The sequence below is a fragment of the Heteronotia binoei genome, chromosome 14 (assembly GCF_032191835.1).
Source record: "Heteronotia binoei isolate CCM8104 ecotype False Entrance Well chromosome 14, APGP_CSIRO_Hbin_v1, whole genome shotgun sequence".
Taxonomy (NCBI): domain Eukaryota; kingdom Metazoa; phylum Chordata; class Lepidosauria; order Squamata; family Gekkonidae; genus Heteronotia; species Heteronotia binoei.
Window position 1 is genome coordinate 27,132,945 of NC_083236.1, and position 16,034 is coordinate 27,148,978.

Below are 16,034 nucleotides of genomic sequence, written 5' to 3' on the forward strand. Positions count from 1 at the left end.
AAACTCATTCTCGACCCTGTGGACAAATTGGCCAAGTTTTGCTGAATACAAAACTGCAATTTATTTAGACGGATATTCCACTTTTCTCCCTCAAAGAGTTTTAGATCAGCCCCCTCTCCTTCATATTGTCCTTACTACAACAACCCTTCAAGGTAGGCTAGGCCCAAGGTTGCCTACTGAATTTCCATGGCAGAGTGGAGATTCAAATCTAGGTCTCCTAAGTCCTACACTAGGTCCAACACTGTAACCACTATACTGCTTTGACTAGCTAGTATCCAGAGTTCCAGGTTTCAGTTGAAGGGGGCAGGGAGGAACACAGCACAATAAGCAGCGCTATAGTTGATGAAGCAGCACAATAAGCAGCGCTATAGTTGATATAGTGGGTCAGGGTGGCGATTCCCTGACCCACAATTCGCAGAGTAACTGAATTATTGTAGTGACATGACATTTAGTCAGAGCATATGCTGGACAGCAGAAGATCAAAGACATCATAAGTGAATGTTTGTGAGGCCACAGCAGAGTTCAGATGCTATAGCCCTCCTCCCTCAGCTGTCTGAAGAAAATCACTGTCTCAGACTGTAGCTTCCACATCTGGAAAGTGGGAGCAATAGAGGCTGGCCACCATAGGGTTTTTGTGGGGAATATGTTGGATTTTCCAGTCACAGTTGCATGCATTTATCTCATGAGTTTTTCCCACAGAACTTGTTTCTGGAAGACAGAAATACAGATTGGTAACAGTGAATATGCTCGGGCTGTTGTAATGTTAGACTACAGCTGGAGAGACCTGAGGTCCTCACTGTGTGTTTTCCTTGGGATCATTGCCGGGCAGGCTTGAGAGATCCCATGCTGTTTATCCAACCTGAAATGGCCTCAAGGAATCACTGTTCACCACACTGGGGAAAAGTAACATGTAGCTCCTTCAGGCCGATTCAGGTTGGGGAAATGGCAATGGGCAGGGGAGGGACTTCTAAGCTTTCTCTCCCTGTGTGCTTTGGTCCCAACCTTAATGAAGCCCTTGCATGTCTGAAACACCAGAAGACATCTCCCAGGCCTACCCAGGGACATCCCTGAGGAAAATGTTAAGCCCTGGGTTCGAATTGCATTTGGCCGTGGAGCATGCAGAGTGTTCTTGGGCCAGTTGCTCCCTTCCAGCCAAACCTACTGCATAGGGTTGTTGTGAAGATAAAAGGGAGGAGGAGAGAGCCACATAGCACTGCCCTGAGCGCCTTGGAAGATTCTGGAAACAAATGTGGCAACCGGAAATGTTTTATTTCCTGAGAGATTGATATCTGCAGTCCATTCATCCTTACCTCACCCAGGAGCAGCAAAGACTATTCTCAGTTCTTCACAAGCTGAGTCCTTCACCTGCTGAGTTCAGCTGCCATTTTGGTTGTCCCAGCAACAGGCAACCCAACGTAGCTGTTGAGTTCTCATGAGAGAAAGGGATCTCGAGAGGATGTGACACAAGTACCTTCTGTGGTGTTTTTAAATATATAGAGAAGCAAGGCGGTAAAGAGGACTATCTGGCTCTCTTGTGAGCAGGGTTTCTAGGCTGGCAACTAGCGAGATGGTTGGGGTGCAGGGAAGCTGTGATGTTGGTGATGATACTTTCATCACTCTGTCACTTAAGGGTACAATCTGGAAGTAACAATGAGTATCTCTCGGAATCTCCAGAGACTCTGCAGTTTTACCATAGAGTTTCCAGCAATTCCTAGATCTACCCATGGTCATTTCTGGATTGTACCTGGAAGTGATGTACTGACACAGAAGCCAGCAGCGATTTTTCTTTATTTTTCTCCCACTAGTGCTCTGTGTAGCAACAGGCAGCAGAGAAGATCAGCAGGAGGCCTGGCAACCCTACTTGTGAGGGCAGCAGGTAGGCAGGAAGCTGGTGGATGGTGACAGGCAAGATGGCAGTTTTCCTCACATCCACCATCTAAGGCCTCCAGGGACCTCGTTATAGCACCAGCCCTGTGAGATAGACGACAGATAGCATAACAGTACATACTTCCTAGGAGATACTCTGTGTGTATTTGTGTGTTAAATATTTTCCATTTTGCAAAATAAACCCCAAAACAAAACATGCCCTATCAATAGCATATCATTCTTTCAACATTGGCTACTCAAGAAACAAGGAAAAGGTAACACAATGCTGTTTTACGGAAATATCAAAAAAGGGAAAAACAAATAAAGGATGGGGAACAAACTGTCTTAAATGTATTCTATCATCTGCTGTTTTATTCTGCAGGATGGGTTATTAACAATTTTAATCTGAAGTTCGGTTTATTTCACCTCAGGAGCAACAAGAGACATTGGCTCAGCTCTGACACGGATGTGTATGCGCCACCGTAGCATTGAAGCCAAGCTGAGGCAGTTTACCAAGTAAGTTACATTTTAGGTATGTTCAAGAGTGTTTGCTCCTCTTCCTGAGGAGGAACTGTGGTGGGAAGGTGCCCAGCTTGTGCTGACAGAGGCAGGAGGTTGAAAGGATGCTCAGATTTACAGACATTCAGACCACATTGTCCATCTCCACCTCACTCATAAGATGTGATTTGTTACTTCATCCATAGTCCCCCCGTCTTTGCTGAGACTCAGAGCTGATGTGTGCCTTGACTTAAAATGTATACTTTCTAAGGGCAGGGTGAGGGGAAAGAACTGTGTGATTCAGGCCTCTGGGCTATGTGAAGCATCTGCATTGTGTCCCTTTATGGATGTGGTGGAGGAGTCTGTGTCTGCTGGATCTTAGCCCAGGAATGCATCTGATCCAGCCCTTCATATTGGTTACCAATTTTGGAATAGTCGAGCCCAGGCCCAGGGGCTAGTTCACAAATTAACTAAGTCTGTAGGTTGGATCCTAACTAAATTTTATGTTGATGGAAGGTACTACCTGCCTCCTTTCCCCCCATTGGAGACCTTTGATCTATGTAAAAAATGCTGCTCCTGGGGTACAGAGGACCCTCAGGAATGTCATAGGAGCAAATCAGAAGTCTTGCAGCTGGAAATTGATGAAGATTACCCCACCAGTTCCATTAGCAGAAAATTTTCTCTGATTCCATCCCTATATGTCTGGGCATGCTCCAGGAGTTTTTTACTTGGAATTTGGTTCCCACACACGCAGAAGACTGGTTTGGATTGGGACAGGTGTGCACAGGGAGACGAGTTTTCCCCGTCCCATGGACCATTTAGGTCAGGAAAATGGCACAAAAGGAAGGCTTAAGCCCCCACCTTTTCCTGTATTCCCCAGTCTGAATTGGGCCCCTAGGAATCATGGAATTCCCAGAGCACGTCTGTTAACAGGGCGTGGTGTGTGTGTGGAATATGAGCATTTTGTAATACATGAATTGGACCACATTTGGCCTTTGTGAGGCAGGCACACTGCCATAAAAACCATTGTGATCCTAAATGTGAGTTCTGAAGTATTACCATAAGTGAGCTCTTAAGTGGAACATGTTAGAAGCTTGTATTTGAAGCCAGTGGTGTTCCATTGGTCAGAGAAGTTAGTGCAGGGAGACTGTGTCTGAGAATCTAGTGCAGTAATAATAGAGACCACAAAGAGAAGGAAGCAGGGAAGGTCTTGCTCCTCTGGTGAGTAGAGACTTGGAGCAGCAGAGTTCAGTATTTGCCTGCCTTTGAGTGATAATCATGAAGACCTAAAGAAAAGCAGATATTTTCAAGTATGTTAAAAGTTGGAAGGTTCTGGATATGAGTAAGTAGTCCGCAGTTGCTTCTGATGCTTGTTTAAGCTTCGTGGAGGCCTTAGCTCTGAAATGCATCCCCTCCCCGAATTCCCCCCACATCCGGTTGTGGGCAGGTATTACTTTATTGTATACATTTATTTTCATTAAAATGTATACTCGAGTTTAAAGAGCCACTTTTCAGTCTAGGGCTCCAGAAGAAACCGGAACATTTGCTCTCTGAGTGGGCATGATAGCCTCCCTTAGGAAAGCATGAGATTGAGAGGTTTGTTGGTTTTGTTTCTAAACCAAACTCCACTTCTGCAGCCTTCTCCCTGTCAGTGTTTCTAACTTTTTCTCCTTGGTATCTCTCCTTGCTCCAGTGCCCTGATGGAGAGCCTGATTAATCCTCTGCAGGATAGGATAGAGGACTGGAAGAAAACTGCTAACCAGCTTGACAAAGACCATGCAAAAGGTAACCTCTCAGGAATAGACCTGCCGCAGCAGTGCTTGAGCCGTGTGGAATATGAGCTGCCCAGGTAGCTCCCCACAGCTCAGTGATGTGAGCTGTGGCTGAGTGGTAAGGTGTCTGCTTTGCTGACAGAATGTCCTGGGTTCAGTTTCTGACATCTCTAGTTAAAGGATCAGGCAGTAGGTGCTGCTGACAGAGCAGGCAATACTCAGCCTTATGGACCAAGGGTTTGCCTTCACCTTCATCTATTCAAGTGTGACAGCCAGTGCCACAGTCTTGAAGGGTGACTGAACACTGGAAATACATTCAGGGAGTGTATCAAAGAGGGGCATATGGATGTAAGCTCCTTGGGGCAGGGCCCCTTTCTTTTTGCTTATGCATTCAGATGTTGCTAAACAGTCATAAACATTTCCATCCACAAAGAGAAGTGCAGGAGTCTTATCATCTAATTGGAAGAAGAGAAACAAATACCTAGAGCAGAGGATCCCCAACAGGATCCCCAAACTTTATTTTGATGCAAGATCAGCTCTGAAAAATCAACATATAGTAAAATGTATTTGATACGGCGAACATAAAACAATGAAACAGATTAAGTAGGAGGAACAAGAAAAGTAAAAACCTTCTCCAACAGACAAGCAGAGTTACTGGGATGCAATCATCCACTTGTGTATCCCGCACTGCCAGGGTGCTGTGGTGTCCTCCATGGTATTGTTTTATTCTCTCACTCCTTTTTCCCAGTGGTTTGTTGCCTACTTTGATCATTGAAGGAAATGCTAAATTTCAGTTAGAGTTTAGTGAAAATAAAGATGTGATTCCCCCCCCCCTCCAAGTTCATGGACCCCCCTGAAATCTATCCACAGACCTTTTAGGGGTCCAAGGACTCCAGGTTAAGAACCCGTGCTCTGAGGTATGTGCTGATAGTGGTAATGATTTATAAAATGCATTGCTAGAATGCTTACAAGAATTTTTTCCCTGGGGCTGCAGCCACACAACTTTGGACCTTTTGCTACCCTTGTGCTGTAGCAGTAAAACAAAGCTTGAGTCCAGGCGCATCTTTACGACCAACAAAATTTTATTCAAGTATGAGTTTTCATGTGCATGGACACTTCCTCAGATACTGTAGCGGTTGATCACAAACAGATTATCTTGCCTGCCCAGGAAAATCCAGTGGCAAATGATGGCTATTGCCCAGGAGGAGTGTAGTAGATGCAGCCACTGGTTCTGAACTCTCCGTTTAGTAGTAGTAGAAAGGTCACTACTTTTAGAAAAGTGCAATTGGTCCCACAGAAGACTGTGGGAAAGATCTGGCCCCTTCCACTACTTGCATACTTCCACTGCTTCCACTATTTCCACTATTTCCACTACTTGTTCTGGGGAAGAGTCATCACTAATGCCTTCTCCCATGTCGCCAGGTTGAAGCACACTCCAAAGTGCTGGTTGCTTTCTACTTAGGTCTACCTGCACCTTCTCCCAGTGGCCTTCTCTTAGTGATACGGAGGAGTCAGTTGGGCATGTGGTGGACCCCATTGCCAGGCATTTAGGCACCTGCTGATTCTTCTTAGTCCCAGAGTCTTCTTAGTCCCAGAGAGACAGTTGCCTCAGGACTCGGCAGGTGAAGGACAGCCTAGCCACAATGATGCCATGTGGGGTCCACAGAGCCCTTGGACACTCTTCTAAAGAATCCTTCTACTCCCCCACTTTGCAACCTCTAGAGCAGAACAAGGAGATAAGGCCACACTGATACCTGCAGGCCGTTGGAAGGTACGCCTTCCTTGCTTCAGTATTTCCAGGTACGTTCAGGGAAAGAGAACAGCTCCGCTGGGGCAGAATTAAAAGAGGTGATAACTTTGGCTGGCCTAATTCCTGGGCATAGACAGCCCCTGAGAGAGGAGAAGGAGGATATGAGAGCGGACAATTCAGGCATCCTGCCTCCAGTACCAGGCCTGTCCCAGTTTCATGAGGTGGGATCAGAACACTAATGCCTTAGGGCACTGGCCAAGCAGCTCAATGCAGTGTGTCTCAGCAGAGTAACCCAAATTTATATCACCACACAAGAAAAGCCAAAAGGTACACAACAGCAAGTGACCTTCTAGGGTAGAGCTCTGGAAGTCACACCCTTTTCCTTTTATCCTTCAGTCCTAACCCTTTCCGGAGAACAGGAATTCACAGTAAGGAAATTCCCAAGGGATTTCTGTTTCTCTATCCTGGTAGCCTCTAATGCTTCTTGAAGGCTGTTTGGCACTCAGCACTCTATCTAATGAAGTCTGCCCCATTTTAAAAACTGCTCTAAGTGTGGGCTTGGGAGTTTTTTCAGCATGCCCTAAAGCGCTGTTATATCCTCAGGTTACTTTTTTTTTGCTGAGCATCAAACCCCATGGAGAAGAATTCTGGGACTTCAAAAGTTTGGTCATTGTTGTATGTCACTTGGGTTGATCTGAATAAAAGGGAATTATTCTGTTGTTAACTTGATCTGGAAAGCCCAGGCTAACCTGATCTCATTAGATCTCAGAAGCTAAGGAGAGCTATTGTTTGGATGGTAGACCTCCAAGGAATACCAAGGTCATGACTCGGAGGCAGGCAGTGGAAAACCACCTCTGAATGTCTCTTGCCTTGGAAACTTATGGGGTCAGCATAATTAATCTGTGACTTGATAACCAAAAAGGAAATCTGTTGTTTAGGAAATTTTGTGTTTCTGTGAACCAGCCAACCTACAATCCTTTTCTGAGTAGAATAGTCCTATTAGAATCAACAAATGAGGGTAAGCGTTGATGTTATATATCCTGCCAGAAACTTTCTTTGTTGTTAGAGTCAAAAGCACCTCTGAAGATTTTTTAAAAACTGTAAACAACTTCAATTTTTTGATGAATTAAATTACAGTGGTGGGATATTTACATTTACACAAAGGTGCAAAACCAGCATGTAGCAAAACTCAATGTAGCTTCATTGTAACCAGGAGCTGTTTCGCATGGCATTTTACTATGATTGGTGTGGAGACACATTTTAGATCTCTTTTTCCTTCCTGGGACACCACCACTGTCCACTCATGGATCTTTGGTCCTTGGGATGAATCCATTGATACCCAAATCCCATTCTTTTGAAATATAGTGTGGATTTTGGTGAAATCAGCTGTTAAGAAATGAGAAGTAAGAGCAAAAGAAATATGCTGAGTGCAGAGAGGAGAGGAGATGTGCATCCACGAAGGCTACTCCAGCGTGCTTTTTCTCTCATGTCATTCTAGAATACAAACGAGCTCGTCACGAGATAAAGAAGAAATCCTCTGATACGCTGAAGCTGCAGAAGAAAGCCCGCAAAGGTAAGATGGCTCTCTTTGGTTGGCAGGCACTTCCACTGATCTGCACACATCTGACTTGGGGGAGGGGGAAGACCGCCCTAACTATGAGTGATGCAGCAGCAAGAGCCGTCTGTGGAAGACCGTTCCCAGAGTGGGCAGAATATATGTGGAGAGCTCCCAGCGCCTGCCTCATGTCAGGAGATAGCCCACTGTATCTGGTGTGGGTGGACAGAGGAAGTTACTGGTCTCACAGGCACCATGAGACAAAGCTGGATTAATTGATATACTAAATGAACTGTCACTTAGGGTCTTTGACAGGTGAGGGAAAGGAAAGTCTGCATGAGTTTCTTACTACATTGTTGTCATCTGGGAATCAGCAGCCCTAAAAATTCTCTCAGGATTGTGTCCCTGTCTGGTGAAAAAGTGGTGCCCATGGCTGCTGTCATAGAGAAAATTCACGTAAAAGCAGGAAAAGCACAGAATGGAGTGTTGAAGCTTTACATTTGTTTAAAAGCAAGTTTCTAGCTCTTACAGATATAAAACTACATGTTAAAGGGTGTGGGCAGTGCCTGCTGAAAATCTCAGAAGCCAAGGAGGAGGCTGAATAATTAGGCTCCCAGAATGCAGCTTTTTTCAATGAAGAATTTGTGTGTACATACAGGAAAGTCTAGTTGCCTCTAGACTCTGTGTGTGAGGTGGTCTGCCTTTATTTTGGAAGGAGGGAACTGCTGTCTCTGTGGACCACATGCATGATTGGTGCTTTTGACTTCCTGGCAAGTCATTTTGTAATGGTGGTCCACAGAAGTCCTGTTTTGTGGACCATGCCCTTGACTGGTCCGTAGAGTCTTGTCTTCCTATGTCCATGGCCATGGAATGGGATAGTTGGGCTCATTATTTTCTATCCTAGAAGTGCAGAGTGCTACTTGGTGTACCAGGTACTAACAGCAGAAGGAGGATGGCTTGTAAGCCAGAGACCAGCCCCAATGCCCTCTGTACCAGTCAGTCCAGGGAACAGATTTCAGACACTGGTGTTTTTTTCCTTAAGGAAAGGCCATGTTCCCTTGTGGCACTACATGTGGCTGAGTAATAACATCTTTGTTGCTCCTGCAGCAAAACCACCAAGGCCCTAATGAGATGTGCAAGAGGATACATCTGGTTGTTTTAAGAAAAGGCCATGTTGTTGCATTCAGAATTTCCCCTCTCCATTGTCCTTGCCAGGCACAGAAATTGAGCACAAGGATGGAATGTCATGTTACTAGCCCTTGGTGAAGGTCTGTGGGTTGGCCATAACCTCACCATTCTCATAAAGCTCAGATTGGCTCTGAGGAGCCAGATAATTGGGGTTTCCTGCTCTGGCAATCCTGCTCCCTTGGCTAGCTGCTGCCCACACCTTCCTAGTGAAGGACATCGCAGCTTTCCAGTTCATTCTTTTCTACTTAATGCTTGGCCTTAGGGGAGAAGAAAAAAGAGGAGGGAGGATGATGGGTGGAGGGAAGCTTTATTTGGTGGGTGGGGTTGTGGCTCCCAGTCTGGGGTCAGACGATGACTTTCTCTACATCAGCCTGTCTTTCACACATTCTTCTCTCTCTCTCTCTCTGCCTCTTTCTCTTTTCCCCTCCTTTCCACATCCTTCCTGTAGAACTTCTTGGTAAGTCAGACATTGCCAACCTAGCTTTATCAAGCCTCCCCATCCACACTTTCATAGCCTTGTGCTTTACTTATCTGTAAATCTAGGTTGGGCTTGAAATGAAACCAAACCTCTGAGCAGCAAGTGGGGGGGGGAGGGGAGGTCCCTCTGAAGCTGAACAAAGGGTTGTGGGCTAGATGGTGTTTGCTTTCTGCTCTCAGACCCAACATTGCGGGGGGGGGGGGGGGCAGGCCAGCACCCTACTGAAGATCACAGGAATGTGCTGGGTGCAGACAGGGAAATGGTAGAAAGCCAGGCATCAGGCATTTCTGCAGGGTTTCAAATTGCTTCCCATTCCCTCAGTAGCACTGACAACAACTTGATGGCCACATTTTGCAAGTGGGGGGCTAAAGCCCAGAGAGAATGTCCTGCCTAGGACAACCTGTAGAGATAGCCTCTAAAATCTGAGAAACAGTTGGTCAAGCTTCTTTCCAGCCTGCTGGCAAATGAGTGTAGTATGCATTGTGCTACACCTACCCACCCCCTTTGGTTAAGGGTGCCAAAAGTCCAGGGCTGCTTGCCTCAACTGTATGCTCTCTTGGAGACAGCATGCCTTTGTCTAGATTTCTGAGTAGAAGCCATTTCCATTTGCCATAATTGCAGGAGACATTAAAGAAATGGCAGACATTATCATGCACAGAGAGGGGTGCACCCACACCAGATGTTGTTAAAATTGTAAATGAGGGGGAGAAGTATCTTGATCACCTCTTGACTAGTAAATATAGTATTATGTCTGAGTGCTAGAGCCCCTGCTTTGCACTGAGGGAGGACCCAGGTTCAGTCCCTGGCATCTCCAGCTAAAAAAAGGGTCAGGTAGCAGATGACATGAAAGATCTCTGCCTGAGACCCTGGAGAGCCACTGTCAGTCTGACTAGACCCGGCTGTCTGTAGTAGACCAATGAGGTAATTCAGTAGAAAGCCACTCCGCGTGTTTCTTTGAGCAATTTTATCCTAGCCTGCCTCCAGGGAGTTTGGTACAGCACATACACGGTTCTCTTCTCTTCCATTTTGCTCTCGGAGCACTCTTGTGAGGTGAGTCAGTCTGAGAGTGTGGGATTCATGGCAGAGGTCAGAATTGCCCTGGTTCTGCTTTGCTTACCTATCTTAGCTAGCTATCCAACACCAGGTGTTGTTAAAATTGTATATGAGGGGGAGAAGCATCTTGATCACCTCTCGACTAGTAAATATAGTGTTATGTTGTCCCTCATGCAGGAAGACCACAGGTAGATGGGTGAGGAAAAAAATATTCTTCCAGCCACATGGGATGATAATTGGCATCCTAGATCCAGTGTAGTCCTGCCATATTTACTCAAAAGGAAGGTCCTGAGTGTAAAATGATTCCCCCTCACTTTAAAAATGACACACTCAAAAAGACTCTTATTGGACATAATTGCAACTTGTTCACAAATTTAAGATGGCATGCTATTTTTTTAAAACATATCTGGCAGGAAAACCTCATCTTGCATTTGAGTATATAGCAAATGTTTTAAAGTTTGGCTTAAGATTGCCTTTGGAGAAGATGGCCTCCTTCTGCTCTCCTCTTTCTCCAAAATTCTTGCAATGGCATCTCTCTGGTTTCTAAGAGATGCACCCAGATGGCCCTCTGGCTGTCGGGTGGGCTGCTGCTGTTCTGAAGGCATGCTCTCTGGGCCAATTATTTCTCTTAAATGTTTGTATTCAGACACTGCTATGAAAGGGAGGGGGGACAGGCCCCTGGATTTCAGTAGGGTTTCATTTCAGGCCTTATCTACACCATCACTGGTCCCCTGTTCCCATCTCTTTTCTGTGACTCTGCTTTACCTCTCTGGGATGGCTGTGGGGCAGCAGCTGAGATCCACCTTCCCCAAGGCTCTGGCCCTGAATACTGAGCTGGGGGCGGGGTCTGCCTTGGAACAAGGCTGTACTCCATTCCCTACCCTGGGCTATTCATCCATCTCGAGGCTGCTGTTTATTCCATCATTCCCTTTTCAGAGGTTTGCAGCTGACAAGCAGAGCACCAGGATCTCAGCCTGATCTCCCCGTCATCCTGGGCCCCACTGTCTTAACAGCTTTTCCCCCCCTTGACTTTTCCATTTTAAAAAATTCACCGCTATTCCAGTTCTTCACTTTTCTTTCCCATGCTGGAGACTTCACCCATCTGGCTGCTCAAGTCATCTTTGCATGTGGCATTACGGTGGTGGTGATTGCGGTGGTGGGGCTTTTGAGTGACAGCAGCACCCACCCTCAGCTTCCTGGCATGGTTGCACAGAATGACCTCCAGTGCAGGGATGCAGAATGCTGCATCCATCAGACTGAGCACTGGATTGCACCCATCACTTGCATTTTGCATTGCCCACAAGCTGTTTGTGTTTGTTAGTATGGAGGAGGCCAGGGGAAGCCCTGGTCTTCAGGGTGCTCCTTGGCTTATATGATTTTGCAGAATTTGAGTGAGCGTGTGTATGTATACGTGTGTGCGAATGTGAATGTGAGAGCATGTGTGTACCTGTGTACATACATAATTTTACTATTGCCCTTGGATTCCTGATCCCACACTGCTCAGAATACATTCTATACTCTTCCAAGCAACTGTGCCACCTAAATCTCTGCCCCCATCACTTCACCCTCCCCACGCTGTGCTTCTTGTTCTCCAGCAAAAGATGAATAAAACCCCCTCTTGAACCAAATTCTGCACTGGGTATAACTTTCTAAAAGGTTGTACCTGGAATGAATTTGAACCCTGTTTTTTAATTATTATGGTATCACGAATAGGATGGGATGCTGGAAGATGGTGATAGATTCCAGCGATTACAGGTTTGTGGGCAATTCAGAAAATGGGGGAGTGAGTGAGGAGGAGACTAGCTACAGCATGGGAGCCGACCATCCAAGCTCTTGCCTCTGGCTGGAAAATGATCTCTGCTGCATCCACATGGGTAAACTGAACTCTTCTGGCTGAGTGATAATAAAGGGCAAGTGGATTTTTTTTTTAAAAAAAGGCATAATGCAGAGAAAACGGTTGACCTACATATAGATGCAGCTATCTGTTGTAGAATATCTTACACCATCCAGAGGCGGTGTAAACTTTGATTGCAGTATGGATTCTTAAGGCCTTGGTTGATCACAGTAACATTTCTCAGTGCAGGCAATTCCACTGTAAGCACAAGTATAAAACTGCAGACATTTCAGCGGGGAAATATGTCTGTCAATGTTCAAAATAACCAATTCTAGACATCCTCATAAATGTTTTACGTTAACAAGAAACTGATTTGTTGACCTCAAGTACCTCTGGGACTTCCGGAAGGTAAAATGTATTAAAATTACTCTCTTGTGGCAGCAATCGTGAATTTTTGCCTCACAGGTTTTCCTCATGTTTTTTGGAAGGGCCACCCAGCCATGTAAAATTTGTCCACTTTTCTAAGATATCAAAACTGCTATCACACTGCTGTTCCTGTAATTTGGTCCTGGGCCTATATTGCCTTGATTAGAAAGAAAACAGAAGTTACAGTTGTTTTTTGCCTATGCTGCTGGTACAGAGAAGATTTCAGGTGTTTGCCGAGGGGTGGGATGCTCTGATTTCACTGGGCTTAATTTAGAGAGGTCAGCGGAATAAATAGGTGGAGATGAACATTTAGCAGTTTAGCAAAGCGAAGAATGGAGAAAAGTCAAGGGGCGAGAATGATGGAAATTGATTTAACATAAGGACAAAATATAAGCCATGCTGGATCAGGCCAATGGCCCATCCAGTCCAACACTCTGTGTCACACCATGGCCAAAATTCTAGACGTTTAGAAGACCTATTGGCATTGAAGAAATAGCTCAGACTCTGAGATGGCCCTCAACATGTGTGTGAGCAGGGTAATGACATATATAGCCATACTACCTTGAATTCTAGTTTACATCCCTAACATAACTGAGGTGCGTATATTCTGTGTATGCTTCCATGAGCACCAGTTACAGTCAGTTATTGTAACAGTCTGGGTTAAATCAATACCCTCAGGCATGATGTGACTTAAAAATATTCTACCTTTCCCTCTTGGTGCTCTTCAATTTTTTATTTACTTACTTTATTCCTATCCCACCTTTCTCTCCAATGGGGACTCAAAGCGGTTGACATTGTTCTCTGCTTGTGATCTGTTTTAGATCCCTGTTTTGGTGGCTGCATTGCATGTGGCAAAGGGGTCTCCCTCTGCACTGTTTTCCCAACCTGAAATGCTCTTCAAAGGATCAAGCAGCAGCTCTCCTCTGAGGTTGGGAAAATGGTGCTGGGGGATGGCTGGAGCCCCTTCTTCAGATGTGATGTGGCCCTAATCCACACAGAGCATGGGAATTGAGGAGAAGCTGCAACATATGCCTGACTGTTGGGCTGGGTGGGGATCCCAGATCCAATCTGTGTACTCCTTTGATATGTGAATCAGACAGGGAATAAGTATGTGAAAGGCAACACTGGCTTCTCACAATGTCAAGTATAGAAGAAGGTTCAAAGTCACTAGAACTTTTCACTATTGAGTGAGATTTGTGTGCTCTGTGAACAGAGGTTTGTTTTTTGGGGAGTTTTTTGCGAGGGGAATCTTGAACCCTTTTAAATCCTGCTGTAGTATGGCTGACTTCAGGCAAATTTTAATGTAAGTCTATCCCCACACACACACACACACAAAACCAAGGAATAAAATGTTGGATCAGGCCAATGGCCCATCCATTCCAACACATGTCACACCATGGCCAAAATTCTAGACGTTTAGAAGACCTATTGGCATTGAAGAAATAGCTCAGACCTACAGTTTCGTGAGGCTGTCACAGAGTTTCTGTGATGGAAATCCATTCCTCAGGTTTCCTGAGAGACGAAGGGATACCTCAGGTTAGTCATGCCACCCAGCCTTTCTTCTTTGATGACTGTGCTCGGTTTCTCCATTCATTTCAGATCTTAGAAGAACCAAATGATATCAGGGAAAGTGAATAAAAACCTAGGAGGGCATCTTTGCCTTTTGGGTTGAGGCCTTTCCTTCCCCACTCCCGCCCCGTTCTTGAGAAGACACCTTTGTGCCCCCCAATGCTGTCAGCAGTATCTGTGTCAATTCAAGGAAGACCTCTCAAGGATGTGGACCTTTAGGACAGGTGTTGGGGCTGGTGGGTGAAGAGGGGGTGATACGTCTTGTGTCGGCCTTGGTCTTGCAGGGAAGGGAGACCTGCAGCCACAGTTGGACAATGCCCTCCAGGACGTCAGCGATATGTATCTCCTCTTGGAAGAAACGGAAAAACAAGCCGTCCGCAAGGCCCTCATTGAGGAGCGTGGCCGATTCTGCACCTTCATCGCTTACTTGCAACCCGTAGTGGTACGTGGCTGCCTCCTCTGCCCCCCACAAAACTACACTGTGTGTTCTTTTTTATATGTGAGCTCCCTTTCCATCCCTTACTGGTTGTACCACACTGCTTTTCTTTGCAAGTGTATAAGCAAAGGGCAAGTGGCAATGTTAATTCATCGGGTAATTTGCAAACTTGAATATAGAAATCTGTCAGCTGCAATTTCCAAGGCAGCCTACCACTGGTAGATCAACCACTTAAAATGTTACAGCATAATTTGCAGCGGAACCTGTGTCCGTTATGAGACAAAGAAACTGTCTGAGCAAAAAAACAAACAAAAAAAATAAGCAAAATGACAGAATGAATGGGGATGTTTTGATCAGGTGCCTAAAACCAGAAAGACTGGGCTCCAAGTGAGCAGTTCGAGGTTGGGCGTTTCAGAGGGAAGTGCCATTGTGGAGAAATCCCACCACCACCACTTTAGTAGCTGCCCCACTGTACTTTCAAGGGAGAGGTCACTCAAACGAGAGCCTTTGCCAAGGATTTGAACTAGGGACATGCTCCTTTAACTATCCTGGCCCCAAACTTTTTTAGGGCTTTCAATTGTGCTCCAGCGTGTTGCTCTTATAATGCAGGCAAGATGCGTTTGCAGTGGTTTGTGCTGGTCAGCAGTCTCACGGCTGCATTTTTCGCTGATTGCCGCTTCCGAGCTTCAGTTAGGCAAAGTAAGCATGTTCGTGCATGTGTGGAAGTATTTACATAATTATTCCCGCGCCCAAAACTCAGCGTTGCTTTGGGACACAATACTTGTTTTGCACACAGTGCGGACTGTTCATTACATTGCCTGAACATCCACTACTGAATTGGCAGAGAACTCAGCTCCTTGGGAACAAGGGAAGCTGGAGCTGTCAGATCCAGATAAGGGATAGAAGAACCCCAGAAGGCAGCTCAGCCAGTTCCAGGCCTCAGAGTATTCACTCTTATTCATTTCCCTGTATCCAGGTCTCCCGAAGCTAGGTCAGGTTGGATTTTTCTTTTTTTTTGGTTGCTGTGGGTAAATTTGAATTTTGCACACGCACAAACCCCAAACTGAGCAGCATAACATAAGCACATGAAATGATGAAGAGTTGATGACGTTAAATGTTGCTTAAGCATCACACTGTTGTATTGTGCTGTAGTTATTCTGCATTGCTGACTCTCCTTCCCTGCCCCCCCCCATTCCTGCTTAGCTTAGAAACACACATCAGGCATGGCTGCCTGCCTGCTGCTCTTCCACTTCCTCTCCTTTGCAGCTGGGTCCATACTTAGGGCCACTGATCAACAGCAGAAGGGAAGCTCTCGCTTGTGGGAATATCACCCAGTGTGAGCATTCCAAGCTTCTTTCTGTGCAGGCAGTGATCACTGACAGTGATGGCGTGAAGCAGGTGTCCCTTAGAGTCTTGGCACCTTTGGAAGTTGTCTGGTTTACCTGCGTAGCTGGGCTGGGCTGGCCCTGGCTGCTCTTCTGAGTTTCATCCTCCTGCAATCCTGATGGCTGCTTTCTCCAAGCAGTAAGAGGGGGAGAGCTGGATTGAGTCAGATACCACACATACACCAGAGCCAGTCTGGTGTAGTGGTTAAGTGTGTGGACTCTTC

The 16,034-nt window shown here is 45.8% G+C and overlaps 1 protein-coding gene across 4 annotated transcripts in view; it reads left to right on the plus strand.

The window, feature by feature from the left end:
• The window catches only part of MTSS2 (MTSS I-BAR domain containing 2), an 84,198-nt gene that overhangs the window by 54,268 nt on the left and 13,896 nt on the right, over positions 1–16,034 (plus strand). For all 4 annotated transcript variants that reach the window (XM_060253980.1, XM_060253981.1, XM_060253982.1 and 1 more), the window contains exons 4-7: positions 2,298–2,382; positions 4,058–4,149; positions 7,385–7,459; positions 14,274–14,431. In XM_060253980.1, the coding sequence (XP_060109963.1) occupies positions 2,298–2,382; positions 4,058–4,149; positions 7,385–7,459; positions 14,274–14,431 (410 nt within the window). The remainder of the gene's footprint in view (positions 1–2,297; positions 2,383–4,057; positions 4,150–7,384; positions 7,460–14,273; positions 14,432–16,034) is intronic.